At 42.9% G+C, this 27,776-nt stretch overlaps 1 protein-coding gene and 1 long non-coding RNA gene across 3 annotated transcripts in view; one reads left to right on the top strand and one right to left on the bottom strand.

Moving 5' to 3' along the window:
* Nucleotides 1-236: 236 nt before the first annotated feature.
* On the bottom strand, nt 237-3,896 carry IRX5 (iroquois homeobox 5). Of its 2 annotated transcripts, none has more exons than XM_036275370.1 (3): nt 3,285-3,896; nt 1,816-2,221; nt 237-1,636 (listed from the first exon to the last, which is right to left on the bottom strand). In XM_036275370.1, exons 1-3 carry the CDS (start codon nt 3,531-3,533, stop codon nt 840-842), a joined length of 1,452 nt encoding a protein of 483 aa, XP_036131263.1. In that variant the 5' UTR covers nt 3,534-3,896; the 3' UTR covers nt 237-839. The 2 variants fall into 2 exon arrangements, with proteins under 2 accessions (XP_036131263.1, XP_036131265.1); XM_036275372.1 differs by having other exon boundaries at nt 243-1,633; nt 3,285-3,533.
* A 4,266-nt stretch (nt 3,897-8,162) lies between these two features.
* The window catches only part of LOC118639160, a 23,367-nt gene continuing 3,753 nt past the window's right edge, over nt 8,163-27,776 (top strand). Inside the window, exons 1-3 of the long non-coding RNA XR_004961152.1 lie at nt 8,163-8,213; nt 9,411-9,534; nt 10,951-11,016. This is a non-coding gene — a long non-coding RNA (uncharacterized LOC118639160). The remainder of the gene's footprint in view (nt 8,214-9,410; nt 9,535-10,950; nt 11,017-27,776) is intronic.

A 27,776-nucleotide genomic window follows, 5' to 3' on the forward strand; every position in this document is an offset into this window, starting at 1 on the left:
TGCATGTCTCTAGCTGACTTTGCCATCTTTTCTCCCTTCTGGGCATAGACTTGGGTCTCTCTCCTCCTTCCTCCAGGGTCCAATCTCCCCCAAGAAGCCGCAAATCAGTGATCCAAACCTGCATTCGGGACAGGGTCCTGTTACCCAGGGCTTGCAGCCTAATTACAACCCCTGCAACACTGAGGTTCTACGGAACCTTTCATTCCCCACTTGGAAAAAAAGTTGCTGTTTGCACCTTTTGTCAAGGCGATGGACAGTTTATTGAGGCTTCTATAAAGTAATGAGTGGCTCTGATTCTGTTAAAATCTCTTTTAATTAAATATTTTGCATTTTACAAAGGCGGCTGCAGTTTCTTTTACTTTTAAATCTAAGAGTATAACCTGTTTCCTTTCTGTAATAATACTTTAGCTCATACCCAGAAAAATCAATAGGTGTAAAAAATTAAATTAAACTTGTATTTTTAAACTATGAAACAGTTTTTGGGGAAACACAAATGTATATACTTATATTACAAAAAAAAAAAACATTAAATGCCTGTACAGGTGTCTTAATTTCATAATTTACTTCAAAGATATTGAATTATCAATTTAAATACAAAATGCTACATTAAATATACAGAATAAGATTTAATACAAATCCTTTTTAAAATTTTTCTTTTCGGTTGGTTAGACATTTTTGTGTGTGTGTGGAGATGTTTACATTTTTATGTCATCCATCTCCATGAACTATAAACTTTTTAATAGGAGGGGTAGTTTTTTTCTCTCTTGCTGATGGAAAAATAACTGCCAAGGCCATGTTTTTTAATAAATTAGGAAAGTCCTGGACCGACGCAGCCCGCGTTAAATGTCGGACATACCTTTCTTCAATTCATAGGGAGAGTCTTTGCACAGGTCTAGCTGGGACTGGCTCCGCAACATTTTCGGGTCTTTAGCCAAAGTGTCCGCTCGGTTCAACACCGTCTGGTTTAATCCATTGAAATGCGAGCCCGGACCGGCTGTGGGGCCTGGTCCGGGCCCAGGGTGGCCGTGAAGGTGTCCGAAGGAGCCATAGTTCGTGTAGCCGGGATAGAAGGGCGCCGTGTAGTAGAGAGGCCGGGACAGCACCGTCCCTCCTGGAAAGGGACACTGCGCTGAGGGCGAGCGCGATGGTGCGGGGGCTGGCGAGGCGCGACTGCCTCCAAGGGCTTGCCCGGGTACGGGCCCGGGGCAAGGTGGGCATGGAGAGCCCTCACTCCCGCCGCCCCCGTCCTTGACCTTGTCCGAGGATGTAGCGATCTCTGCCAGAGACCACAGTTTGGGCTTGGCAAGCACCGCCTGTGGCGGTGGCGGTGGCGGCGAGTGTATGACCGAGGGCCCGCCGGGACCAGGTGGCAGCTCTCCAGTGGCTGGGTGCGGACCCGGAGCCGGTGCGCCCGAAGGGTAGTGAGGACCCTGGTCCTCAGCCAGCCGCGCCGCCGCTGGCCCCGTCGGGGAGGGCCCGCTGGCGCGAGTGGGCCTGGGCAGCGTGTCGAGGTGGCCCTCGGATGGCGGCTCCTTAAAATCCGAGTCGCTGAGGCTGCCCTCGGTCTCTTTGCCGGCGGGAGTGGACGGCCCTTGCAGCCGTTCACAGCCCGAAGCCGCTTTCTGCTCTGCTCCTCCTGCGGGGGAAACCCAGGCCATCAGAAGGGTAGAGCCGAGAGGCGGGGGCCATGTACCCACCCGCAAAGGCAAAGACCACAACCCTAATCTCCAGGCCTTGTGCGCCCTTCTCCAGACCCCCTCCCCTGCCATTTCCATCTTACTCTCCCTCAACACACCCTTTCCCATGTTCACCAACCTGCTTCGGGGCCCTCGGGGTCTCCCTTGTCCTCAGGCTTCTGGGGCTCATCCTCGTCATTCTTCTCAAGATCAATGTTTTCCTCCTCCTCCTCGTCCTCACTGCGGTTCCTCGGAGTCCACGTCATCTTGTTCTCCTTCTTGAGGCGCCGGCGCGCGTTGGCGAACCAGGTGGACACCTGGGTGAGGGTCATCTTGGTGATGATGGCCAGCATGATCTTCTCGCCCTTGGTGGGGTAGGGGTTCTTGCGGTGCTCGTTGAGCCAGGCCTTGAGTGTAGCGGTGGCGTCTCTCGTGGCGTTCTTTCGGTACGCGGGGTCCCCGTAGGGGTATGAGCCCAGGGGCGCAGCATAAGGATGGTACCCCAAGGAGCCTGCCATGCCCGGTGTATGGTCGTAGGGAGAACCCTGCAGGGAACAGGCAGAAAGAAGGTGAGAGTGGGCTCTGGTCCGCGCTGCCACCTGGGCGACCGAAGCAAACTGTCCCCGGGAGCCGGGGACTTCGGGCGTCGGGGCCCGAACTCTGGCTTCAGCTGGGGTAGGGCCGGAGGGCTCAGACCTAAGGGCAACCCCTCCCCCTCCTCAAAACGCAGCGGGAGCCCCAACTCCTGAGTCCAGTTCTTCTGGGGCGTTTAAAGTCTTCCTGGCCTCGGCGGTACCCAGTAGGCCCCCATGTCTGCTGGGTCACGTTCGTTCCCGGTGCACAGATTCGACCACCGCGGCCAGGCCCTTCGCCCAGAAAGAGGCCTGGGCAGCTGCAGCGACTCTGAGCTCAAAGCCCGGGTGGCTACACGTTAGGCGCAAGCGGGGAGACCAAGGGAGGTAAAGGCATTTCCCCCCTCCAAAGAAAGATAAACGAAAAGATAAGCCTTGCCCCGGTATTCCTGCCCCTCCAAAAATGTTACCCCAGACCGAAGTCACCGCGCTTTTCCAGAAAGTGCACCCGGCCGAAAAATCCCGGATGCACCGCAGCTCGGCCGACTTTTCAGAAATTTAATACCTCCAAATAGGATTTCGAAGATAGGATTACGGATTTGCAACATTTTGGAGGACTAATTAAAGGCAAGGCCAAACATATTTACATAAATTTAGCATGCTTCTGCTCAGATTTCAGATCTATTTCTTTTGAATTAGTTTTCCCAAATTGCAAAACTTAAAAAAGATAATAAAATTGCATGGCGGCCTGAAGCTCACGTTTGAACCAAATGCTGTCCTTTAATTGCAGCGACCTCTCGTCCCCAAACACTCTCGGCCAGCTTAGCGATCCGAGCAATCCGCGGTTCTCCTCTCTGAGCAACTCCAGAGTCCGAGGCCCAGGCGAGGCCAGTCGAGACAATCGCCCAAGTTTGCAAGGGCTGTGAAGCTTGGCCGGAGCGGTCCGCGGTGGCGCTGAGGCCCTAAGTCCCCGCAGCCCCTGCCCGCCCCGCGCGGCCCCAGCTGCCCTCGCCCGCCGCGGCTCCAGCTCACTCACCACGTACGAAGAGAAGGCGGCCGCGGCGGCCGCGGCTGGGTCCGCGCCGTACTGGAGGTGCGAGTTGTAGCCCGGCGAGGGCGCCGTGAAGGCGGTGGAGCCGGCGTAGGGCGAAAACGCGGAGCCCGACGACGAGCGGCCGAGCTCATCCGTGCGGGGCCCCGAGATGACGCTGGTACTGTACGCGGGGCACGAGTAAAGCGCCAGCGAGGCGGATGGCTGGTACAAGTAGCCCTGCGGGTAGGACATGGCCACACACGGGCATGGGGCGCGCCGCGCCGCGGCCGCCAACGAGCCGGGCGGCGCCCTGCGAGGGCGAGCGGGCAGGCACCTGGCCTTCGGCTGCCCCGGGCCGCTGCTCTTCGGGCCCCGGCTCCCGGGCTCAGGCTCGCAGCACCTCTTCGCTGGCTTCCCGCGCGCCTCCGGCTGTGACCGCCGAGCCCGCTCCTCTGCGCTCCTCGCTCGTCCCGGCAGTGTTTCCCCCCCTCCCTTGCTGCTTTCTCTTTTTCCCCCTCGCTCTTTGCACTGGGGGGCTCTGCTTTTGGCTTCGCAAAGGTCCTGCCAAGATGCTAAGTTGGAAATTGAGGATTCTGACGCCTTGTGCGCGCCTGAAGCTCCTCCTTCACGGGGTGTAGTCGGTGGTTGGACTGGCAGGAGCCTCTGGGCGGCCGCAGCCAACCCGGCCGCCAGGCGCGCCTCGCCCTCTCCCTTTTCCTCCCCGGCTCCCTCTCCCGCTCGCTCGCGCTCCCCTCGCCCCTCCCTCGTGCCCGCCTCTCCTCTGCAGCCCTACTCTCCACCCTCCTCTTTTTCTCCCCCCTCCCTTCCCCGGTCTCTCTCTCTCTCTCTCTCTCTCTCTCTCTCTCTCTCTCTCTCTCTCTCTCTCTCTCTCTCTCTCTCTCTCTCTCTCAGACTCTCGAGCGCCGGCCCCAGGATGACAATCACATCCCAGGCGCGCCGATCTCTTCCAACTTTCCTCCTTGGCTGAGTCCGGGTGGAGCAGCAATTCCGACGCACCAGGGGTCCTGGTGGCGGGTCTGGTCGCTCCGAAGCACAAAGGGAACAGGGAACGAGGCGGAGGACTGCGAGTTGGCGAATGCTCTGCTTTCTCCCTGCCACAGTAAATCGCGGAGTTAGCGGATTCCTTGTTCGCCGGGAGGCTGGGTTCCGAGGCGGATCGCCACCCAGCCGCCCCTGGCTTCTCCCACAAGGCAGGGGCCCGAGAACTAGTCGAAGATCTGGAATTAAAGTCCCTGGGAGAACCCCGTGAATGCCCTCATTTGAGGCGCAGGGAGTTGGGATGACTGTTTCTCTCCTCCAGCAGCAGCAGCAGGTGGGCAAGAGACAAGAGACCAGCCTTGACCATCACGTATCAGACCCAGTCTTTCTTCCACCAGCTCCCCGCCAGGCTTCGAGGGAGAAGACAGCGGGGACCTGGGACGTGTAGGGATAGCCTTTCTCCAGAGGGGAGGCAGTGAGCAAAAGCTTCCAGACGGAGCAGCAGCTACACAGGAGCAGGTCTCCGGACCCCACTTGCCCTCCCCACCCGTCCCATGCCTCGCTGGTTCGTTCTGGGCGTTTTCCATCCGAAGCTCGCCCCGCCAAGGCCCCTGGTGGTGGTGGAGGATGCGGGTCCCCTTCCCCTCGCAAGTACTCTCACACCCGCTGCACTGTAAACACTCCGCAGAGCCGTGCCCAACCCAACCACTGTTTGTTCAACGAGGCGCTGGCAAGGCAAACACACAACTGAGTCACAGGCAGGGCCCTTGCCCAAGATGGCCAAGCAGTTAGAATACAGAACAGACTATCTGCTGGTCCCTCCAGCCCGCGCCGCGACAAGCCACAGAGGCACTCGATCTCGGGGACAGACAGGGGCGCTGGTGAACCAGGACAGGAGCTGGCATATTGTTGGGCACTCCTCTGGAGCTCAATATATCAGGGAACCTGTGGCCTTTTATATTGGGATCACACGCAAGCCGAAGCACGACTAGACACAAAGTGTCCCGCAGTAACTTTGACGGGCGAGACACACTTATTTCCGGAGCTCCTGCCCCGGCACTCAAACCCACTCTGCACACTGGTCAACGCTGGGCTGCGCGATTTGCGCGACTACGCGCACGCGCGCGGACTCCTCCCCTTCGTCAGCTTCCTCAGGCTCCGCCCCTCAGAGCGGATATTCGCAGGACCGTTGCGCTCCCCGCGGCCCGTCTCTCCTGCCTTCACCTCTCATTGGACGCTGGCCTCCACTGACTCCGTCCCCCGAGGACGTGAGCCCGCCTCCCTTCGAGTCACGGCGCCGAGGGGGCGGGGCGGGGCGGGGCGTCCGCGCGCTATTGTCATGGAGACGGGAAGCCGGAGGCAGCGGTGGCGGGCACAGCTCGGCTGAGGTGGCTGCGAGCCTGCCGAGGCTGGGGCGAGGCCAGCGGCCCGGACAGCCCGATGAGGACGGAGCGCGGAGCCGGCCCGCGGCCGCCGCTCAGCCAGCCAAGGGGCGGTGTCCTCCCGGGCGCGGCTGGGCCCCGGGGGTCGCAGGGAGCGCCTCGGAGTGTCCCCGCCCTGCTCCCTCCGCTCCCGCCTCTCGGCCCCTCTGCTGCTCAGCGACCGCCCCCGGCTCCGCCCGCCGCCGCCTCAGCCCCTCGCGGTAACGGTCGGTAGCGGCCCGCGCGCGCCGCCCGCCGGGGGCTCGCGTCGGCCACGAGGGAGCGTCCGCGGCCCGCGCTCCCGCGACGCCACGGAGAGGTGAGCCCTGCCCCCCCATCCCGCCGGCTCCCCACCCGGTCGCGCCCGGGCCTCCCGCCCCCCGAGCCGCGTCCCCTCGTGAACCCGACAGACGCGGCAGTGCGCCGCCGAGCGCCCCGGGGCCGGGGCCCCGCGAGTGTGAAGCGGGCCTCCCCTGGTGTCCCCCATCCGCGCGGCGGCTGCCCCTGCCAGCGCGCCAGGACGCCGACCCGAAGTGGAGCCGCGGAGGTTTGCGCGCCGAGAAGCCGAGTCCCCAGACAGCCTCCTTGCAGCGTCCCCGCCGGCCGCCCCGCCCGCCCCGCCCGCCCGCCTCCAGCCGGCCTCCTGCCCGGCGCCGGGCCTGGAGAGCCGGAAGACGTGGACGCCTCAGCACGTGTGGCCCCGGTGCTGTGGTTGTCACCTCCGCCCCACGTCACGCTTCAGACTCATTTCTCGAGGATGTCTCTCTTTCCGGCCGTGTTCGCGCTCGGGGGGCTCCCTGCCGAGGCCGGCGGCCCGCCCGGGCGGACGTGGGTGCAGAAGCGAAGGGGACAGCGGGTCCTTCGCAGGCAGCCGGCTCCCAGGTAGCACCTGGCGGTTCTGTCCGTTTTCGTGCGTCAACACGAGGTTTTAACTTTTTATCCGGGGGGTGTGACAGTACTTTACCCTTCTCCCCTTCCCCCTGCCGCGTCCGCCCTCGCCCATCCGCTCCGGCGTCTGGGCCGGCCGCGTGCCCGTCGGCGGCGTTCCCCTGGGCTGCCGCTCCCGGGCTCCCACGCGCTCCGGCAGGGGGGAGCCACCTCCCTCTCGCTCCGGGGTCCCGAGGCGGCCCTCCTTCGGGGGTGTGGGGGGGCTGACCGTTGCGTTTCATCTTTCCGAACACTTGAACTTAGACTAGGGATGGGTCTGTCTTGATTGTTTTTCATGTCGGACTTTACATTTTCTCATTCCAAAGCTTCCCAAGGATTCATGGGTTTGTCCTGCCTGCTCTGGTCCAGTTATGCGTAACTCTTAAAACTTCAAGCTTTAAAGCAAGACCCACGGTGGTACTGCTAAGACATGGCCATCGAGCTTGCTCCTCGAGTTTGGGCTGTCGAGTTGTCATTGTTTAAATCGGGTGCAAAAGAGGTTATTCCTGTTTATTTAGTGTAATAACTGTTTACAGTTAAAACTTTAAAGACTCATAAAAGTAGGTCCGCTGTATTTTGAAGATCTCATCATTCTTGTGGGAGAGACACAACACTGACACCAGGAAAGGCAACAGATTGCTTCTGTCACATCACTTTGCTGTTTTGGAGTGTACTTAAAGGATTATGATTGATAAGGCTGTCCTAGCAGAGAATGTTGACACAGGTGTGCATCATTATCTTAATTAAGATCCTGAGAAAATGTTGTCTATAAAATGGTGACATAAGAAGGGTGGCATATTTTTGTACAGTTTTGCTTTTGGAGAATTTAATTGCACTTGAAACCTGTCTTGGAGCTTCCAGATTTTGTGAGCACTTTGGCAGCAGAAGTTTTAGGGGAAATGGTAGTTTAATGTTAAGTGTTCTGCCATGTACTAATAACTACGTGTGGTTTTTAGGCAATGCCTGTGTCGGCTTTCTTTGTGCTGTATCTTTGTCAACAGTGGTTAGTAATTTAGAATGAAAAGCATAGAGCAGTATATTAAGCAAATGTTTATTAGTGTTCAGAATAAATCTGTAGAGGAAGGCACACTTGATATGCAGAAACAGAAATAAAAAGGTAACTGTATGAGGCATCTATGCCACTTCATTATTTGGAAAACATTCCCCTAGAGTGTTTTAATGATCTAAAACTATTTTTTTTCATATCATCAAGTACTTAGCTACATTGCTTATGGAATGCCTTGTTTTTATTTCCAGAAATTAAAAAAAAAACCTGTTTTATTTTTTCCAAAATATTGTTCTGTAAATTTGAATTGATGAGCAAGTGAAGATAATGCATTTAGCCCCTTAGTAGTGTAAGGATCTGAATCATAACCTGGGCGATCACTAAATTAATATTACTGTCCTTGACTTCAAATCTCTGAGTGCAAAAACAATAGCAAGACGGATACTGTTGATCATATTACCCTTGGCTTACCCAGCACCTAATACCCTTTAACATAAGTAGTGCATTAAGATTTCCTCCTCTCTTTGTAGATCATGATTTCCTGGAAGCTGGCTGTCCATCAGTGTGTATGTAAGATGTGTGAGTGTTTTTCTTTAATATTACAACTCATTGTAGAAGGAGGAAATGAAAGTGAAGGGGGCCATAGGCATATATGATCGGAGAAGCCAGGTGTAGAGTCACAGCTCATTCTTGACTCTAAGGATAATTAGCTGGCTAGAATTACATGGTAAACTAAAATCAAAGAAAGACTTATTTAGATTTGTTTGCTGAAATTAAAACAAGAGCATTAATTTTGAGGATAATTGCTTTACTTATCCCCCAACTCCCCTACCAGAATTTTTTTTTCTGTCAGCTATATCAGCATCCCCATGCTATTTTCCATGTGTTACTTTAAAATTTGATATGCTGTGTTAAAAGAAATGAAATAGGAATGTGAACTAATTACCTATCATTCATTTTAATTAATAACACGAATAATTGTGGATATATTTTTACATTATAGACATCTTAAGAAAAATTTAAATGTTCTTTAGGTGATAACATACAAGTAAATGAAATCATGTAATCCTGAGTGAATTAGAGGTTATGAAAACAGTATTATATTTTGGAATAATGTTTTAACTCTGAGATAGCACAGCCTGTTTTGTGTGGTAATATCTCAATATCTTTGTATATTTCCTTTCCATTTCTACATTGTGTTGGCTTCTGCATTTTTAACATCTTTTTGGTATAATTATTAGCTGTTTTATAGAGAATAATTGTTCTTAATAGAATAGCAGTTGGTGCAACTCTAAGAAGATATAAAATCTTGGAATTATTTTTTTCTTATTCAATAATGACGCTGGTTTGCTTTATCGCTATTCTGAAGTATGATTCTTATGATTTATTTCTGCATAAATCTGTAGTATTTTTATAGCCAGAATAAACCTAACCACCAATTTAGCTTGGCAAATTAACTTAGATGCTTCAAAATTGAAAACCAGTATATTCTAATGTAGTTTGAATTTAGGTCTTTATTAGTAAGGATGCACTTAACATTTGTTCAGGAGAAGGGAATATAATTTTCTTCTGCAGTTGTCACTTATGTAATTCATTTTTCTAGCCTTTTCTCATACTAATGATATTCCACACCTTGATAGGGCCTTTATTTGTTCATTTGCCATAATGTAGAGTGATACCTTGGAGAAAATTAGATTAGATATTCATATTTAATATCCCCAAAGTATTTAGTCTTCTGTGTTTCCTTAAACAGAATCATTTTCATTTTCTGTGCAGGTGATAAGTATGGTGCTTCCACAATGCATTTTGGATGTTTTCAGCTAAGTTGACTTCTGAGCTATGGGGTTCCTCCAAATGTTGGCTGACCTTTGTCCTCGTACATCCCCAGGCTCATCTGAAAGTGAGTGTCTGCACAGTGTGCTTGTGTGTGGAGTAAAACCCAGATAGCATCAGTGTTGGTTTTACCAAAGTATTTATATTGCTAATAGAGACTAAGTACAGAATGTCACTCAAGACCTTTGATTATCTAATTTTACTAATACATTAAACAAAGGTTCAGGAGTAGAAAAAAATTTGATTCGTGGAAATTCTCTGAATAATTTATTTTTAATGATATCATTGGATAGTGACATTTATAAACTCGGCACTTTTCATAAAAATTAAGGCTAAGGTTATATTTTATAAAAATAGAATTATTATTTAAAGGAAATAATCTGTTTATACCAAGTTACAGTTTTTGATTATTTTCACTACCCAGTTCATTTCAGGATAAATGTAGTTGGAGTATCAGCTCCAGTCATGAGTACCAAACTCTTTAAATGACAAGGAGAACACAGTTGTGTGTAAAACTTGTCATTTTTCATCAAAGTAGGGGCTGCTGAATACAAGCAGATGAGAAAAGCTATGAGAAAAAAATTGTTTTGCAAAATATCTGTGTTGTGGAGTGAGGAGTGCAAGGAACTGGATTTAATGATAGGGAACATTTTGTTAAGTAAAAAGAGATAGTTGTGTGGCCAAAAAAAAAAAAGCTAATTTTACAGAAGACTTCTGTAGTTTATAGGGGCTGCAATAGAACAAATGCTTCTCTGTGAATGCTTTCAAAAGCATGGAAGTGATTTTTAACGTAATACAAAGTAATATATAATTGTACTTAAATAACACACTTGTGTTACCCTGTCACTGATTGGGTCTTATGGAGTTGATGTTTCATATATGACCAAGAGCTGAAGCATTACAGCAAGTTAAAAAATACACAACACAAATATAAAGAACATTTTAAGCAGTGAGCATTCTGATTTCTCTTTGTTTACTTTTAAGCTTATTTTTTTCCCTGTGTTTTTTAAACCGTGTGTAAAGTTGTTGAATTTAAAAGATAAGCGGATTGGGGTTTTTTTTTCCTCCTAAGGATAAATATAGGAAAAATCTAAGCATGGATGTGAATTGGCTGAGTTTTATATATGTTGTCAGCCAAAATATATTAACTTTCATATGTCATGTACATTAATGGTATCCAAACATATTAAAACTAAGACTCCTTTTATATAAAATAAATATTTTGTGTGTGTGGTGGGAGGGAGGTTCCCTACTGTTTTGAGAATATGAAGAAAACGTGTCCCTTCAGCAGTTAGAGGTTATGGTTGATTAATTGAGAAGGTTGTAGTAAATGTTCTCTAGTGGAAAAAGCTAGAGTATACTCTTTGAGAAATGTATCATTCAGGAATAAAATCAATTGAAGTATTGGTGATTAAATTGTAATTCCATAAGGAAAGAAGTAGTAGGAAAGATGAAGCTAACTATTGCTGTTTTTCTTTTTAAGAATCTACAGTTCATAATGGAGCTACTGTACCGACTATTGGAAGGAGGAGATTCTGAAAATAGGGAGGTAATATTATCTTTTTAAAAAAGAATACTTTCCTCTATAATCCTAAGCCTTTATTACATGCAAGAATTGTATCTAGCAGACAGCAATTTCTTTATATTTGAGATATGAAAATGATCTGATCTTCCTGTGCTAAGTTTTTGAGCTGCTTCTCCCAGGGCTATGGGTTGTGTTGGGAGAGCTGAGAAATCTCATCTAGGCATACTCAGCACCCTTAAAATAGCGTCTTTCTGAGAATTCGATCTGTGATGGTGGCCTGCACAGTTCTAGTAGATGTCATTTTAGTTTGTCGTTGATGTGGATGCATTTAGCAGGTTGCTTAACTGTCCTCATTTACCTCCCAGTCTTTGTTGCCTTCTCTGGGGGAATGCTCTCTCTGCAGGACAGCTTACTGCCCTCCACAACCAAATTCTGCGTGGGAGACTTGGTGCTTGACAACTGGTTCCAGAGCTCTGGCACCGAGTTAGCTGGGCCCAGCCTCGGCAGCTCCAGTGGGCCAGGAGCTCACACACGAGGCTCCTTCTAGTTCACAGCTTTAAGTTCCTTTCCATATTTTGCATAATCCTAGGATACGAGTAATACTTTCCTTTTCCTCTCATTATGTTGGCTTGCTGCTTAGTTTGCAGCTGTTGCAGGGATTCATGGAATGGAGGACTCTATATTATTCTGGATGATATCTTTAATAATTTATTTACATGCTGTTTAATTTTGAAAAACCTAATGTTGGTGTTAAAGAATGAATCTAAGATTCTTGAAGAACAAATACTATGTTCAATTTGTATCCATAAGAAAAGCGGCTGTCTTCTCATGCTATGCTACCACATTGACTATGCAGGTTAACTTAAAAACATAAAACCCTTTTATAAAGGACTAGTTACTACATCTAAAAATGTTTATATAGGCTTAAATTGTGTAAAGATGTTTATATATTTTTTCAGTTTTAAGAAAAATGATACACTTTTCTAGTCATCAAAAATATCTACTCCCTGAACTATACCTATGGAAGGACATTAGTAGAACAATAAAGGGCTTCATGATGTTTAATTATATAATGAGAAAATTGGTAAGCAGTGTGGTAACTAAAATTAATTTCTTTCATTAAAGGAGCAAGTATACATTTAAAAACAAAACGCTTTAGGAAAAGCCGCTTTAATCTTGAAATCAAATGATGTTTTTGGTTAACACAACAAGAAGGGGGAAATATACCAATCTCAGATTCTTTTATTCATGCCTAGGTAGTAAACAGCTTAGGAAGCCATTAAAATGTAGCCTAGAAAAATACGGTGATATCAAAGTGATTACTTGGAAAGCAGTTTACATTTTCAAAACAATTCAGTATTATGACCTTGACCAACTTTTGCACTTCATATACTTGGGTTATTACTCCAGTTTGTAAAATATCAGTCTATGAAATAGCTTGTATATGGAATGCAAAGATCTTTTTGAATTGACTAATAGGTCTTGCTGGTTAGCTTAAAATATTCTACAAAATTACCAAGTTAAAATGTAATATTTATTAATAGAAGGAAAATATAAAATTTAATATCTGGGCAACTGAGACCTTTAAACCTACTTTAAAAGTATAATCTTGACATCTATGACACTATTTTTGTCTTTGTTATGTAGATAGAATTATGGCTATACCAAATGTTTTATTTATTAATTCCAAATTTTATTCTCTATAATGGACCTTTAAAATAAAAGATGTACATGCTTTAGAAAGTAAAATTTTGAGTCATGGGCTAATTTATTAAGCATTAGTACGCAGCAGAACAGCCTTGATTAATTTAGAACTCTGAAAGGGGCAGGTAAAACTGATTTCAGCTGGAATTTCCTAATGCAGCAACCATTTAAATTAAATGTTTGTTAACATAATAGTGATGGCATTTTCTCCTCCTCCTCCTTGTGGTTTTGTCGGACTAGATGTTACAGTGGCAGTTGCACTGACTGTTAAGTGTTTAAATGATGACACCATTATGTGAAGTGATTTTGAAATGAGAGATTCCAGCCAAGAATTACATCTGCTCCCATCTCCTTCACATCATACTCTCTGGCAGTGCAGATTATGATTGATTTGTTTGTGACAGATTGCAGGAAACAGTCATTGATTTTTCAATATTTTACCTTAAAATTATTTACAGTTGTAACCATGGGGAGGTATTTCCATGGGCTGTCAGCCCCTGAAAGACTAGGATAATATTCCCTGCTCTCTGACAAGACAAATTACCTGTAATGAGTGCAGTAGCTGAAGGGTATACTTTTATTTTAAAATATGTCAATAACCCCAGTGACTAAACGAATATTGATTTAGCATAATGAAGCCTGAGTAATGTGAAAATGAGCTTTTTCAAGGAGTATGGTATAGACTCTTTTTAGCTGGTTGTAAGAAGCTTTTCATTCTTTTCAACTAGCTAGTGGAGATAAGGAATTTTATATGAAAACCATCAGGAATGATAGTGCTGTTTGTGAGAACCCCGGGTCCAAATATTTCGCCCTTGCTTTTATCCAGTCTTTTTCAAATCTTATTATTTGGAGTCTTACTTTTAGTCATAGGTTAGCGACTGATTTGCTTAATCTTATTTTTAACCCACTTAATATTTTTGCAATTTCAACATATTTTGCATTAGAACCTCCAGTAATGAATATTAAAATATAACTATATGTACAATCATTTGTAGATGACATAATAATTATCTTTAGACATTTTAAATGGGTTATTGTAGTATTTAATGTGCCGTATTTTATGGTAGAATAATTCCCAGTCCCTGGACATCAGATTGCTTTCAGTGGGAATGAAGATTAATTTACTTAAGTCCTGATATTGTGGGCATCAGTGCGTGTTTTCATTTTTGTCAGCCTTCTCCCCCTTTTTAAAATGTAATTCTCACCTTTTTATGGATTAAGATCTCAATACATAAGATCCTTCAAACAAGAATGATAGCAAAGAAGTATATAGCTTTATTTTATAGTTCTTTAAGGAGCCTGAAGATTTTTGTGCCTGAATACGTACCTCCATATCTAACTTGGTAAGGAGAAAGAAAATAGGATAAACAATGCTGGTAATATATTAGCGGAAAAGAAAGTATTTGAACAAGATGTCAAACTGATATTTCATAGGAACTTAGCATAGTTTATGATAACTAATAATAATAAAGTCTTATTAAAAGCAATAGGTAAAGTCCCTTTGGAAATTAAAAATGAGTTTTGATTTCAAGAACATGGCTCTTTATGCGTGCTAGTTCTTGTGTACCATTGGCATTGGAAATATTGCAATAAAATGAAAAACATAAACATATCTTTTAATGGAAAAAGGGATAGACTCTAAAACAGAAATTAATCATTTTTTCCAAGTATTTGCCTAAGGGTGGGACACAGATGATCTCTGTCACTCGTCTTAGTTGTGTCCTGCAATAAACTAGATGCTTTATAGAGTACTGGTTCCATGATTTTAAATGCTGTAAAATTTTGTTTCTCCATCACCCTACCCCCAAATTCTTTCCCATTTTCCATAAAAGAACCTTTGAAAATAGAAATATGAGGGATATACTGCCATCATATATAAAACTTGGTAGTCCAAATTCTTCAACTATTAATTTGATTTATAGTTTTTTTAAGTCGATGGAGTATCCATAGAACTTATTTATGTATGGATAAGGCATGTGTACAGATAGATATGCCTTCCAGGAAAAAAATCGATATAGATTTTTAATAACTTTATAAAAAAATAAAACATACCTTCTTCAGACAAATCTATGCTAAGGAAAACATCTGTGTTGTTTAGTTTATTTTGGAGTAAAATAATAGATGTATTATAGTCTATACCTCTTGACCCCATCATTTAGTTTAAACCTATGTGTTCATTTTACAGTACTTGTGTAGAACTATTTATGTGAATTAAATTTAATAAGTATGTAGATACCGTAAAGCTTTTTCTGGGCAAATTATTCTCTTTTGGGTACTATGCCATTCTCAATTTCTTTTCTTCCTTGAAATAAAATAACCTGCCCTTGTAATCCTTTAGGGGAAAACTGAAGTGTTTTTAAATCATGCAGGTCATTGCCTTGTGTTGGTTAAAACATTTACTTTTTGAAAAGGACAAAATGCCCGTTTGAAAAATCTTTGTTGTATTTGTATCTATTGAGATAAACAATTTACTTTGCTATGATACATACCAGTCTACTTAGTTAATTTTTTCTAGAATTCATTTTACTGTGTTTGGTTAGACATTCTATGATAAATTAATATAAAAACAAATTAGCATATAATTCTATTTTTCATGTGACTTCAACCAGTTGTAGAATTATACCACCATTATGGGTGGGGACAATTTGATAGTTTATGTAGACTGTAGCATTAAGTGTTTGCGAATGCTCAGTGCATCCTGGCTAAAGTGTTATTGAATATGTTTTAAAGTAAGCAATTAAAAGAAATACTCACCCCTGATACTGAGTTATTAAAATGCCTCCTAAAGGTAGCATTTCTAATCAGTGTACATAATTGATTGATGATTTGTCTTCTCCTAACCATAAAGCAGTAGAGCAGAGTTAAGTGCAGATAGAAAAGTGTAAGATATTAGGGATTGATGGTGACATTGATCATGATAACTAAATGGATTTTTTTTCTTTTAGATTCAGCTATTGATATGAAATTTCCTGTGGTCTGTTCAATCTAGATGCATAGGACATGGAAAAATCAAGTGCTCAAGTGATTTAAATATGTTTTGGATGTGCCTGTTTATAGACGACAGTATTGTTTCAATTAAAATTCTCAGTTGTCGCCCTGGCCGGTTTGGCTCAGCGGTTGGAGCGTCGGCCTGCGGTACAGAGAGACCCGGGTTCGGTTCCCGCTAAGGGCACGTACCTCGGTTGCAGTTTGTCCCCGGCCCTGGTTGGTCGTGCGGGTGGCAGCCACTCGATGTGTCCCTTCACATCGATGTTTCCCTCTCTCTCTGTTCCTGTCTCTCCCTCCCGCTCTATCTGAACAAAAAAAAAAAAAAAAAAAAAATTCTCAGTTGTCATTCCGAAGAAGATTATGTGCTTCTTGATCATCAGTTTTAAATACTTGGTATTGTAGAGTATTACCAAACATTTTCTATTTTAATCAAAGTATAGAAAAAATCAATTTTATATGTTGATGTTTTTTCTGAAATGTTTTTATTGGGTTGGATGCATGTTTATACCTGAAAAAGTGGTCTCCAGAAAAATCCCTTTCTTCGTCATAGAAATTTTTCTGACAATCTAGTATCATTAGAGTAGATTTAAAATCACTTTTTAATGTGGCAGTATTATATTTGGGGGAGAGGAAAGACTTGACACACTCACAATATATGTATGTGTCTGTGATATATATTTATGTACTTTAATTCTTTATTTTCAGTACCTCTGGAATAGAACATTTCTCCTCAACAAATCTATTGGCTCAACTCACATACAAGAAACAGTAGCCTTAACTGTCAGAGCATTTGTTATGTGTTTAAATATTTGATTTAGGTAAAGAAGGTTGACATCTAGTTTTAACAGAGTTCTTACATTTGAGAAGGCTGAATACTGACGAGTCGCCTTGCCCCTGGGAAATCCCTCTTGTGGTCTTCGTGGTAGCTGTAGGAACGTGGACGGTTCTTCTCTGGCAGGCAGGCCCCGTCCTCTGGAGTGAACACGATGAAGGGGAGTGTCTGACCAGAGATAGCGCTCAGCTAGGGAACTGGGGAGGGTCACAATGCTGATGCCACTTGTGCCAGCTGCTGTGTTTTAAGGGTTGTGAGTAACCCAGTTTGGTACTTCATCCACTTCTATAGTTTTTACAAAGAATCAAAGTGCTGTGATGAGTTCTTAAGCTCAGATTGCAATATGGCAAAGTCAATTTATCAGGCTAGAGTATTTTTTACTTTTTTTTTTTTTTTATTCTCACCCGAGGACATTTTTCCATTTTTTGTTCAGATAGAGCGGGAGGGGGAGAGAGAGAGAGAGAGAGAGAGAAACATCGATGTGAAGGGACACATCGAGTGGCTGCCACCTGCACGACCAACCAGGGCTGGGGACAAACTGCAACCGAGGTACATGCCCTTAGCGGGAACCGAACCCGGGTCTCTCTGGACCACAGGCCGACGCTCCAACCGCTGAGCCAAACCGGCCAGGGCATTTTTTACTTTTTAATTAAACTTTATATTTTGAGACAATTATAGATTTCACATGCAGTTGTACTAAATAATGGAGAGATCTCTTGTACCCTTTACCCAGTTTCCCCCAATAGTAACATCTTATAATACATAGTACGACATCACAACCTGGACATCGACATTGACCCAGATACAGAACATTTTCATCATCACAAGAATTCCTCATATCGCCCTTTTACATCCATATTCACTCCTTTCAGTTCCTCTACCTAACCCTAGCAATAACTTTGTCTTTTCAAGCATGTTACATAAATGGAATCATATAGTATATAATCATTTGGGATTGACTTTTTTCACTCAGCATTATTTTCTAGAGATTCAGCTTTCACATATCAATAGTTTATTCTTTTTTATATTTGGGTAGTATCCCATGGTATGACTGGCCAGTTGGGACAGGGTTGTTTCCAGTTTTTGACTATTACAAAGAAAACTGCTGTAAACATTTGCGTACAGGTTTTTGTGTGATTGTAAATTTTCATTTTTCTGAGATAAATGCACAGGAGTGCAATTGTGGTTCATAGGATGATTACATAGAGTATTTCTTTTTAAGACTAGAATTGATATTTTGTGCATGGAAGGAAAGATGGAGGGCATCCATATTTTTGCAGTGTTTTTCTTTTAACTGGATCTGTTTGGGATTTTAAAACATGCAGACTATTATAAATAACTTGTAGCCAGATATCAAAAAACAATCTTCTACAACTTAGATTTTTTCCTTATTTTTATAAAAATTACTTCTTCTTTGGAGGTAAACAATTCCTATGTAAGGGAATAAAAGTAGACATATACTATATAAAAGATGTTTTAAAGCTAACAGGTTACTTGGATAAATTTGGGGGTAATTTCCCAAATGTTAATAAAGACTTGACATTCAAGGCTATGTTGTGACAGTTTCTAAATTGATAGACTCTTTAGCATCTGTTGTTGTTATCTTCCCTGCAGTTTTTATTCACAGAATTAATTCATTATCTTTACAATTTGTTTTACATTAAGGCTTATTTAATTCAACTACATGCACTTAGTAGGAAGAGGAAAAAAAATTAAGTATTTTTTTTCTAGTATATGACCCCTAAAAATGCAGCTACTTTACAGGAGGCTTAGTGGAAGAAACAGCTCTGTTTCAAATCCTGGTGGACATTATACTGTTGCATTATACTTGCTGAGACATAACGAACTATGTACAATATCATTTGTGCTCCATTTTGAAGGAGACCCAGTGAAAGGATATTCAAGGGTAATTTTACCATATATATTGATTTTTCACCATATATATTGACTTTAGAATTCTCATGGAAGATGTAACTCCATTTTAAAAAAAGAAACATTGCATATGGTTAACTGGTTACAGTGATCCTTCTAATAAAAGTCAGTATTATAAATCTTTAACTTCTTTGAGTAAGGCACTAGGCTCAAGGGACCCCCATCTTTCAATGCTTCTAAATATTGTTTCATCTTCAGCCCATTATGGTCATGACCATAGTGATATAAATGACATAAGATAATAAAATAATCCTTGCCCTTAAGAATGATCTGGTAAAAGATAGAATATACACATGGAATCTACATACCAGTAGTCATTCATCATAAAGCAGCTATTGACGCACCCCATTATCTAGCACTGAGAACCTAACAGTGAAGAAGAGCAGTCCCACCACTGTTGTCTTAGTGGTCCTCAGAGTGCTTAGCTTGGGCAGTGGGGACAGGGAAAGTAAAAAGAAACTGAGGTAGAGACAGCTCAATTATGCATTACTAGAAATCAAGAATCTTCAGAATTCAGGAGAGAGACTAAGAGCTGAAACTGCCGGAGCAGGCCTCACAGAAAGTGGCAGACTTGAATTTTGAAGGAGCATATATGTGATATGGAGGAGGACATCAGTAGAAAGAGGGAAGTGAGCTGCTGGAGTGTGCTTGTTGGAAGTGGGGTGGAGTCTGGTCTGGTTAGAATTTCCTGGGGCATCAAAGGGATATGTCACTGCTGGGGTATATTTAGAAGCTTCCTATGTTTTAGGGAACTCACCAGAAATGAGGCATGCTTTTCTTGTTGTTGTTGTTGTTGTTTTTTGAAGAGTAATATTTGAATTTAAGTATGTGGGTTTGAGTTAAAAAACAAATTGATGCTCTTCTAAAAGTAGAACTTGGAAATATCTTCTAGGTTATGAGGCTCGATCTGTTTGTGTGTGTGTAAAACAAAATATTATTTTTCTCTTTTTATGTTTATAAGGAATGTGACATTTCATACTTTCCTGTTATCTAAACTGCATAATCTGTAAGATTATAATACTTTATAAAATTTTAGTTTATTTTAGGCTTAAAATAACAGAAGAACTTTAAGTTTTTGAAGAACTCCAAAGTTAAAGCTGCACAATCACAGATAGATAAAACAGTTAAATAAAGATTTGTAAGATTATATATAGAGCTGATAGCCTTACTAAAAAATGATTTTGAACAAGTATTTCTGGGCATTATTATTTTTTTAAACTGTTCAAGGTAGCAAGAGAGCTAAGAGCCTTTTCTAAATATGCATCTAATTTTAGGTGGCTAAAATAAGCTGTAATATGACTGAGGCCCCTTATACTTGGGAACTTGGAAAAAGAGACATAGGGTCTGTTACAGTTGCTTTAAATGTATAAGAACATAGAGTGATCAAACTCATAATAAAGACAGTAAATTAAGATACTCAGGATTTTCTATGTAATAATATTGATTCTAGCATCCCCAACTATATGGCATTGCCAGTGTGGAGGCCAAAATCAATTGTGTTTTGTGAAAGAGGTACGTTAGGTCAGTGACTTAAAAGTTCTGAGTATATATGATGACCGAGCTGTGGATTCATCTTGTAACTGTTTATCTAGCAGTTTAAAAAATGAAAATGGTGCAATTTTAGACAGTTTAAAAACATTTTTACAAATATTGCAAATCATAGGTTGGTCACCACTAGACTTCCTGACTCTGCCGTGGTTGCTGTATTCTCTGTGCTTTTCTTTAAAATACAAGGCACTTTATAATTTTGTCTATAATTGTTTATATATATTTTCTCCAAAATGTTTTTAGAACAACTTATTGCTAAATTTTCTTAACCCACTTGTCATCTTTAAACTTTGTGTATGAATATACTAAAGTGTTAGTTGCATGACACATTAGTAGACTATTTTATTTTTTCCCAGGAGCCTTCTTATTTAAAATACCTTTCAAACTGAATTTATAAAAATAGCAGGCCACTTCCTTTGCAGGCTTTTAAAGCTGGAGAAGACTTGTTTTTCATATGAAGAAGCTGAGTCCCAGGAATATGAAATGACTTGTTAGTAAGTGATAATGAGGATCTCTTGACTCCGGAGCACATGCCGCCAAGTTGAAGATGCATGTCTCCAAGAATGGAAATTCAGTTTACAGATACTTGTATCACACCACTATTCTTAGTTATATTTTATTTTACATATGGTAGAAATAAATGCCTACTGTCATCTCTACATGTTATATAAACACTGTGACACTGAACATGGGTACAAATAGCAAATTAAAGTATGTTAATCTCAGAACTGAATTTTAACCAATAGAATGTTCCATTTATTCATTGTCATTTATGCATACATACTGTGTTTTAACATCAGGGAATCAAATATGAATATGACCGATTCCCTGAATCTAACAAAGTGGGTGTTGTGCTCAGGCCTGGAGAAAAAATGGTGAACCACATGTAGTGTTTGCTCTGTGGAGCTTGGAGCTTAGCATCTCTCTCTGTGGAGAGAGAGGCATAAATTGACTTGTTTAGCACAGCGTAGTAGGAGGGAAAGGCCAGGTTCTGTGGGACCACATGGGGCCCTCCCTAACAGCCTAACAGAGGGTGGTTAAAGTCAAGGAAGGCTCCCTGGAGGAGAGGGGCATTGGGATTGAGCCCTGAAGTAAGAGAGCTCCAGGCAGAGGGAGCAAAGACCCAAGACGAGGGAGGGCCCAGTTGCACTGGGAGTCTGCAGGTAGTTTCGGGGGGAAGGAGAAGTGTGTGCAGAGATGGGAACGAGAAAGAAAGCAGGGCCCAAGCCGTGAAGGGCATTTTATATACCGAAACTGGCACTGTGCTTTGATTTCACCTGATCAGGTGTGTGTTTTAGGGACATCAGTTTTGGTGGTGACATGGGAAGTGCATCAGAGGCCAGTGAGATTGGATGGTGAGAAACTAGTAAGATAGTTTTTGTAAGGAATTGTCTGGGTGAGAGAAGAGTTGCCTGAGCTAAGAGAGCGGCCAGGGAAGGAGAGATGTCAATGGATTAATAGGAGATGCTAAGATGCGACCCATCTGTTCGTGCATGCTGTCTACTTTATTCATTAGAGTTCTTATCATTTAATCATAGTTTTTAATTCCTGGTCTGAGAATTTCAACATCCCTGTCATATCTGAGTCTGGTTCTGAAGCTTGCTCTGTCTCTTCAAACTCTGGGGTATTTTTTGTTTGTTTGTTTGCCTTTTATTATGTCTTATAATTTTTTCTTGGTAACCAGACATGATGTACTGTGTAAACGGAACTGTTGTAAACAGGCCTTTCGTAATGTGATAGGCAGGGTGGGTGGGAAGGCATTCATTAGCCCTATGATTGGGTCTCGGGCCTTTTAGTGAGCCTGTGCCTCTAGCCTGAACTTCAAAAGTGCTGCTGCTGCTGCTGCTTCTTCTTCTTCTTCTTCTTCTTCTTCTTCTTCTTCTTCTTCTTCTTCTTCTTCTTCTTCTTCTTCTCCTCTCTCTCTCTCTCTCTCTCTCTCTCACACACACACACACACACACACACACACACACTTAGGTGGGACAGGATGGCTGAAATGGGCTGGAGTTGCATGTTTCCTTTCCTCTGTGTGGAAGGCTAGAGCCAAATAGGAATGGGTATTTCTTTTCTCCCAGGTCAGGTGGGTTCTGATAAAACCCCAGCAGGTTAGGAGCTATTAAACTAGTTTCTCCTGAGAGGATATCTTGTTAAGAAGAACAGAATGCTCTGGCAGTTTTTAAAAGGGTTCCTTTTCCTCTCCACCTACCTGAAGCTCAGGGGAATTTTTCTCTGCTATTCACTGTGAGAAGCTGGTTGAACTCCTGGAGGGAAAACTCACAAAAGTGTGGGAAACCCCTATGACAGCATCCCCTGGAGTTTTTTACTCTCAGAGTTGTCTACAGTGAGCCTCCAGCAATTCATCAGTTACAGGTGACGTTCACCCAGGCGTTGGTCCCCATGCAGCGAAGTTGTGATTCTCTGTATGCACCTGTCTGTCTTTCCAAGAGGGGGGCAGTGGTTTGCCCTGTGACTTCGCTGCTCTTATGGCTCTAAGAAGATTTGTCGAGTTTGCAGTTTGCTAGCCTTATTGCTTGTTGTCAGGGTGCAGTGGTGCCGGCCTGATTCCAAGCTCCTCACGTGTCAGAACAGAAGCTGAAGTCCACAAACTGCTTTTTATTAGCCTGTATGAGATAAATACCCAAATCAAGAGAAAGCATTTAGAAACTCATATACCAATTTGATCTTTCCATGATGTCCAGGTACATGAACTTGTATTTTACAAAAATATTGATTCACAGAAATTGGAATTTAGGAACAGCAAGACAACAATGGGTTCTTCACTACCATGGATGGAGAAGCATGGGACTAGGAGGCAGTCAAGACATGGTGGTTTGAGGTGGGAACTGTATTATTTTTTAGTTTTCCAGAAGCTGCCCTGAGTTCTCTGGGGAAGAAGGCCGGTGCCTGGAGTGCGTAGGGAAGGATGACTAGGGTTGTCAGAGTAGACATCGGGGAAGGACACGGCAGCTTATGGGACAGACATCTCCACCCTGCCTACCTCACCCCTGCTGTCAGAATGATGTTCCTAAAATGGAGATCTGATCATGTCACACCCTTGCTTAAATCCTTTAGAGACAACCCTTCTGCCCAACACTTCTCAGCTTCTCTGCGCCACTCACACAGCCACTCACCACCTGACCAGAGGACTCCTCCCGCTTCACTTTCTCCCACGCCAGCCTGTGCACCCTTCTCTCAGCAGCTGGTTTTTCTTAGAGACCCCAGCATGCTGCCACGTCCGCACCTGTGCATCTCCTGCCTCTTCTGTTCCGAAGGTGTTTCTTCCTCTCCCCCTTTCTGGTGAAATCCCACACCTCCTTAAACATCTTCCTTGCAGCTTTCCTGTGCTTGCTGTCAAATGCACCGGTGGGGCTGGCCCAGAGGCTCAGTGTTGCATGAGTGTGGAGCTAGAAAGGGAACTTACCTTCAGTCACACCTGATAATTCCACAGCCCTGGGTCTTCACTGGCCTCTCACCACTGGAAAGGGGATTCGTTTTAGGCCTGTAGGTAGGAGTGATCCAGTGACACCGAAACCAGCATCTGGACATCTCAGGACCAGGGGAGAGTGGTTGGGGGTGGGGAAATAGCTTTCCAAGGTAGAGGCAGAGTCCAGGGATTCCCATCCTTCTCAGAGAGAAATCCTCTAAAGCCGGGCTTGGCAAACTTTTTCTTTAAAGGGCCATGTAGTGAGTATTTTAGGCTTCGTGGGCAAGACAGTATTTGCTGCAACAATTTTGTCATTGCAACTCAAAAGCAGCCATAGACAAGTGGGTGTGACTGTGTTCCAATGGCACTTTTACAATAGTGTTCCAAAAACATTTATGAAAACGGGCTGTAGACTAGAATTACCCCATGGGCTGGAGTCTGCCCAATGCTGTTCAGAGGAGAGAGAATGCCTCCCTTTTCTGCCCTGTCTCTAAATAGCCTTTCAGAGGCCTTGCTAAGTTTACCTTTCGAGTTTCTAAATCCCAGGATTTTTTTTCTCTAAAATAGCATAAACAATGAGTAATCTGCCCCTACTTGCCAATCAGTTGCAGAGACATGAAACGTGGAGTGAGAGATGCATGGCATGCACCGAACATGGAGTAGGTGTTTGTGAAATTAATACATAACCCAAGTCTTTATGAAGCAGACAGGTGAGATTCTTCCTCAGAAACGGTTGGAGGACTTGAACCTTGCCATAAAGAGAATTTGTACTATTAGCAGTGTCTGCCTGTGTTTTGGTGTGCTGTGTGAATTTTGGACATGGAGAATGGAGTTAAGCTTTTCATAAACTGGGTAAGACTGGAGACCTAAGGATACCAATGTCCTTGGTCTGGTCTGCTGTCTAGAATTCACAGCCCAGGGTGGGAAATGGCAAAGGTTACTAATATCTTTGAGTTAATAGAGTGGTAGACAGTATAGGAATGCATAAATTGAGCTGTAAGACATTTAAGGCAAACCTGCCTGCTTCTATGAGCATATACTCTATAAATGCCCAAACTGAATAGCCATGTAAATTAAAATCTAAAGCAGTGTGGTTACTGAAACCCTGACATAATTGGCACCAGGGAAGGTGAAGAAGGTTTGCTAAAAATACATATAGACTTTGTCTCTTCCCTCTGCCCCCAAGGGCTCCATGGAGGTCACCCTGCCACCCTATTTCCCCAGAGCCACACATCAGGACATCTTTTGTCATCCTAACTGAATGGGACCACCTAGAGTGAGGCTAGTGCCAGGCTGGGACTCTGACTTTGTCCTCGTCATCTCCTGGTGCTATGTCGAGTGTCTTCAGATTAGCCACACTCTCCTACTCTGTAAGCAGACTGGAACTGGGCATCATCCATCCTGCAGCTTTTGCCCCAGAGGCAAAGTCCATGTTTGCTTTATAGCCATCAGTGGAATGCTTTCCTTTAAAATCTCCAACTCTCTTCTTTCCCTTACGTCGTACCTGTCTAAACACCACCCCCCAGGAAAAGTTGGTGTTATTCCAGATAATCTCCCATCTTTTATTTATATGACATCCAAACCACTTATAAGTTATATTTCAGTTCAATCACAATTTATTGAGTACCTAACAGAATATAAGATCAAATAATGGTATAGAATATCATTTGATCATGACACAGATACGTGAGCTAGTTTTACTTTTCTATAGCCTCTTCTGATGAATGTAGTTAATACGATTATTTAAATTTTATCAAAAGGGTTTAAGTTAGCAGTTGAAACCTTTTTTATCATTATTTACCTTTAGACATTTAGCTTTTTATTTGGAAGGTCCATTTTGAGTACATTTATCATCAATTTTGAAGAGGACTAGTTTTAGTTTATTCTAATGTCATGTCCTTTTATACTTGAATTATTTACTATGGTTTTGGTTATTGACCTAATTTATTTATCATTTTATGACATACATATTTTCAATGGAGACACTTAGGCTAAGCTATATTTATTTATACCACAGTACATTAACCATAAAACTAACTACAGTAAAACCACAATAGTCTGGAACCCTCAGGGAGTGGGTTATTCAAGATAGCCAAGTTTGTAAGACTAACATTAACTATTTGTGATGGAAACCTCTTTAAAATGGACCATAACTTTCCCTTTTATCTTGAAAACAAAAGGCATTTCATTGAACTTTGATAATAACTCATGGTCATCAGTAAGAATTGACTCTATAACTCAGCTCTCTTTAAAGGACTTAGGTGTTTTGTTTTAGTCTTTCTTTTTTTTGGTATTTCTTAAAACAGTTTTGTTTCTTTAATTGCTGTCAGCTATATTCTCACTTGTCCCACCTGTAGTCCTTCCTCTGCCCTTCAAATTGCTGCTTTTATGCGTCTGTGGACTTGGAGACCAGGTAGTGGAGCTTATTAGAATACAGGGTGGGGCAAAAGTAGGTCTACAGTTGTTCATATGGAAAATACAATAATTAATAAATAAGTAATAATAATGCAAGAATAAACTTGCATACAACTGTAAACCTACTGTTTTGGAATAAATTGTGATTCTTTTTTTTTTTTTTTTTGGTTTATGCCCCTAGCGGGAATCAAACTTGGGACTCTCTGGTCCGCAGGCCTACGCTGCAACTGCTGAGCCAAACTGGCCAGGGCATGATTCATTAATGCAAGCAATATCTGTACCACATGTATCCAGCATATAGTTTCCTTTACTTTTACTTTTAGATTTTAGAATATAACTATTTTTTAGGCTGGAAAAAAATAGTCTTTGGCAAAAATAATTTGCATAACTGAATTTAATATTTCTTTTACTGATTTTATGGCTTTTTGTGTTAAGAATTTTTATTGATAAGGTTATATGAAGCTGATGATTTTGATAGTCTTTTAAGATGTTACATTCCATATACAATATTCAGCCCTGGCCGGTTTGTTTCAGCGGTTGGAACATTGGCCTGCGGTCCAGAGAGACCCGGGTTCGGTTCCCTCTAAGGGCACGTACCTCGGTTGCAGTTTTCCCTGGCCCTGGTTGGTCGTTTGGGTGACAACCACTTGATGTGTCCCTTTCATGTCGATATTTCTCTCTCTCTCTCTCCCTCCCACTCTATCTGAACAAAATATTGAAAAATGTCCTTGGGTGAGGAAAAAAAAAAAAGAAGAATATTCAAATAAATCTTAAACAAATTTGTATTTTTCTTTTTATTTATGTGCATGCCTGTGTGTGTGTGTGTGTGTGTGTGTGTGTGCGCGCGCGCGCGCGCGCGCGCGCGCTGATGGCCTGGAGATTGCTTTCTGAGAAGTCAACCCAACCCCAAATTCTAAAATGTTCTCATTATTCAGCTTGGTTTTTAAAAATCAGAAATTTAGGCTGATTTACTTATATTAACAAACTGGTACTATCAAGTTAATCCTGTAATTAGAAGTCATTTTTCAAAGATGTTAATAAAACCTTAGAAACACTAAAGATTTAAAACCTAAAAACCTAAAAATTGGTATGGAGATCATTACATTTCCCCCTCTCTCCCAGAGTGATTAATTTCACTTCCTGTGTCTTATGCCATGAGCCTAATGCTTTTGCTGAGATTCCTAATTCAGTGAAACCTGTTTAGGGGATCATCTCTGTTAGGAAGACAGCTGCCGAAAAGGCATTCACTTTCTGAGCATGGATTTTAGATTATGGCCAATCAAGACTCAGAGCTGAAGAACACCTGTCAGAGACGTTTTTCTACAAGGAGATGGTCTCTTTAATCAGATTTCATTGCACTTCAGAAAAAGATTCATTTAAAAATGTTGGTAAAACGGCATCTGCTTTTATGATTCATCCTTACCATACTTTTAAAGGGGAAAACCAATTTAGAGCTTATTTATGACATTGATCTGTTGGCGAGGGAGAAACTACAGCAACGTGTTTAAAAAGGAAGGACTTTCCCAGATGTTTGATTTGTAACTTTCTGTTGTGAAAGAAATCTAAAAATTTATTTTTGAACTTTTTATGTGAATATCATTTATGGTAGAAATTCTTATGGCAAAATTTAAAAATGTTTAAGCAACATTGTGAACACACATAGTGAAAGAAACCTGGGAAACTTTCCTCTGTTGAAATCTGTTGTATTTATCTGTGAACAATGCAGAGTATTATTGATTCTGACTGGTGTTTAGAGAAACTACTCTGGAGTTTCAACTCTGTTCTAATTAGAAGCACCGTTAAATACATAAAACACAGGTACTTTCTCACATCTGCAAACTATATTGAGGATAACTATTAGAAGACAAACTTTATTTTGCAAACTGTAATTTAATGGTATAACAGCGTGCAGACCGGAATATCAGTTCATTTTCAAAACAT

Source organism: Molossus molossus, unplaced genomic scaffold (genome assembly GCF_014108415.1).
Source record: "Molossus molossus isolate mMolMol1 unplaced genomic scaffold, mMolMol1.p scaffold_m16_p_21, whole genome shotgun sequence".
Classification (NCBI taxonomy): Eukaryota; Metazoa; Chordata; class Mammalia; order Chiroptera; family Molossidae; genus Molossus; species Molossus molossus.

Excerpts from the sequence above, each read along its gene's own strand:
- IRX5 (XM_036275370.1), bottom strand. The coding sequence starts at position 3,533 with ATGTCCTACCCGCAGGGCTACTTGTACCAGCCATCCGCCTCGCTGGCG. Across the intron at positions 2,222-3,284 it reads CCGCCTTCTCTTCGTACGTG|GGTTCTCCCTACGACCATAC; the intron begins GTGAGTGAGCTG and ends TGTTCCCTGCAG. Across the intron at positions 1,637-1,815 it reads CCCCGAGGGCCCCGAAGCAG|GAGGAGCAGAGCAGAAAGCG; the intron begins GTTGGTGAACAT and ends TTTCCCCCGCAG.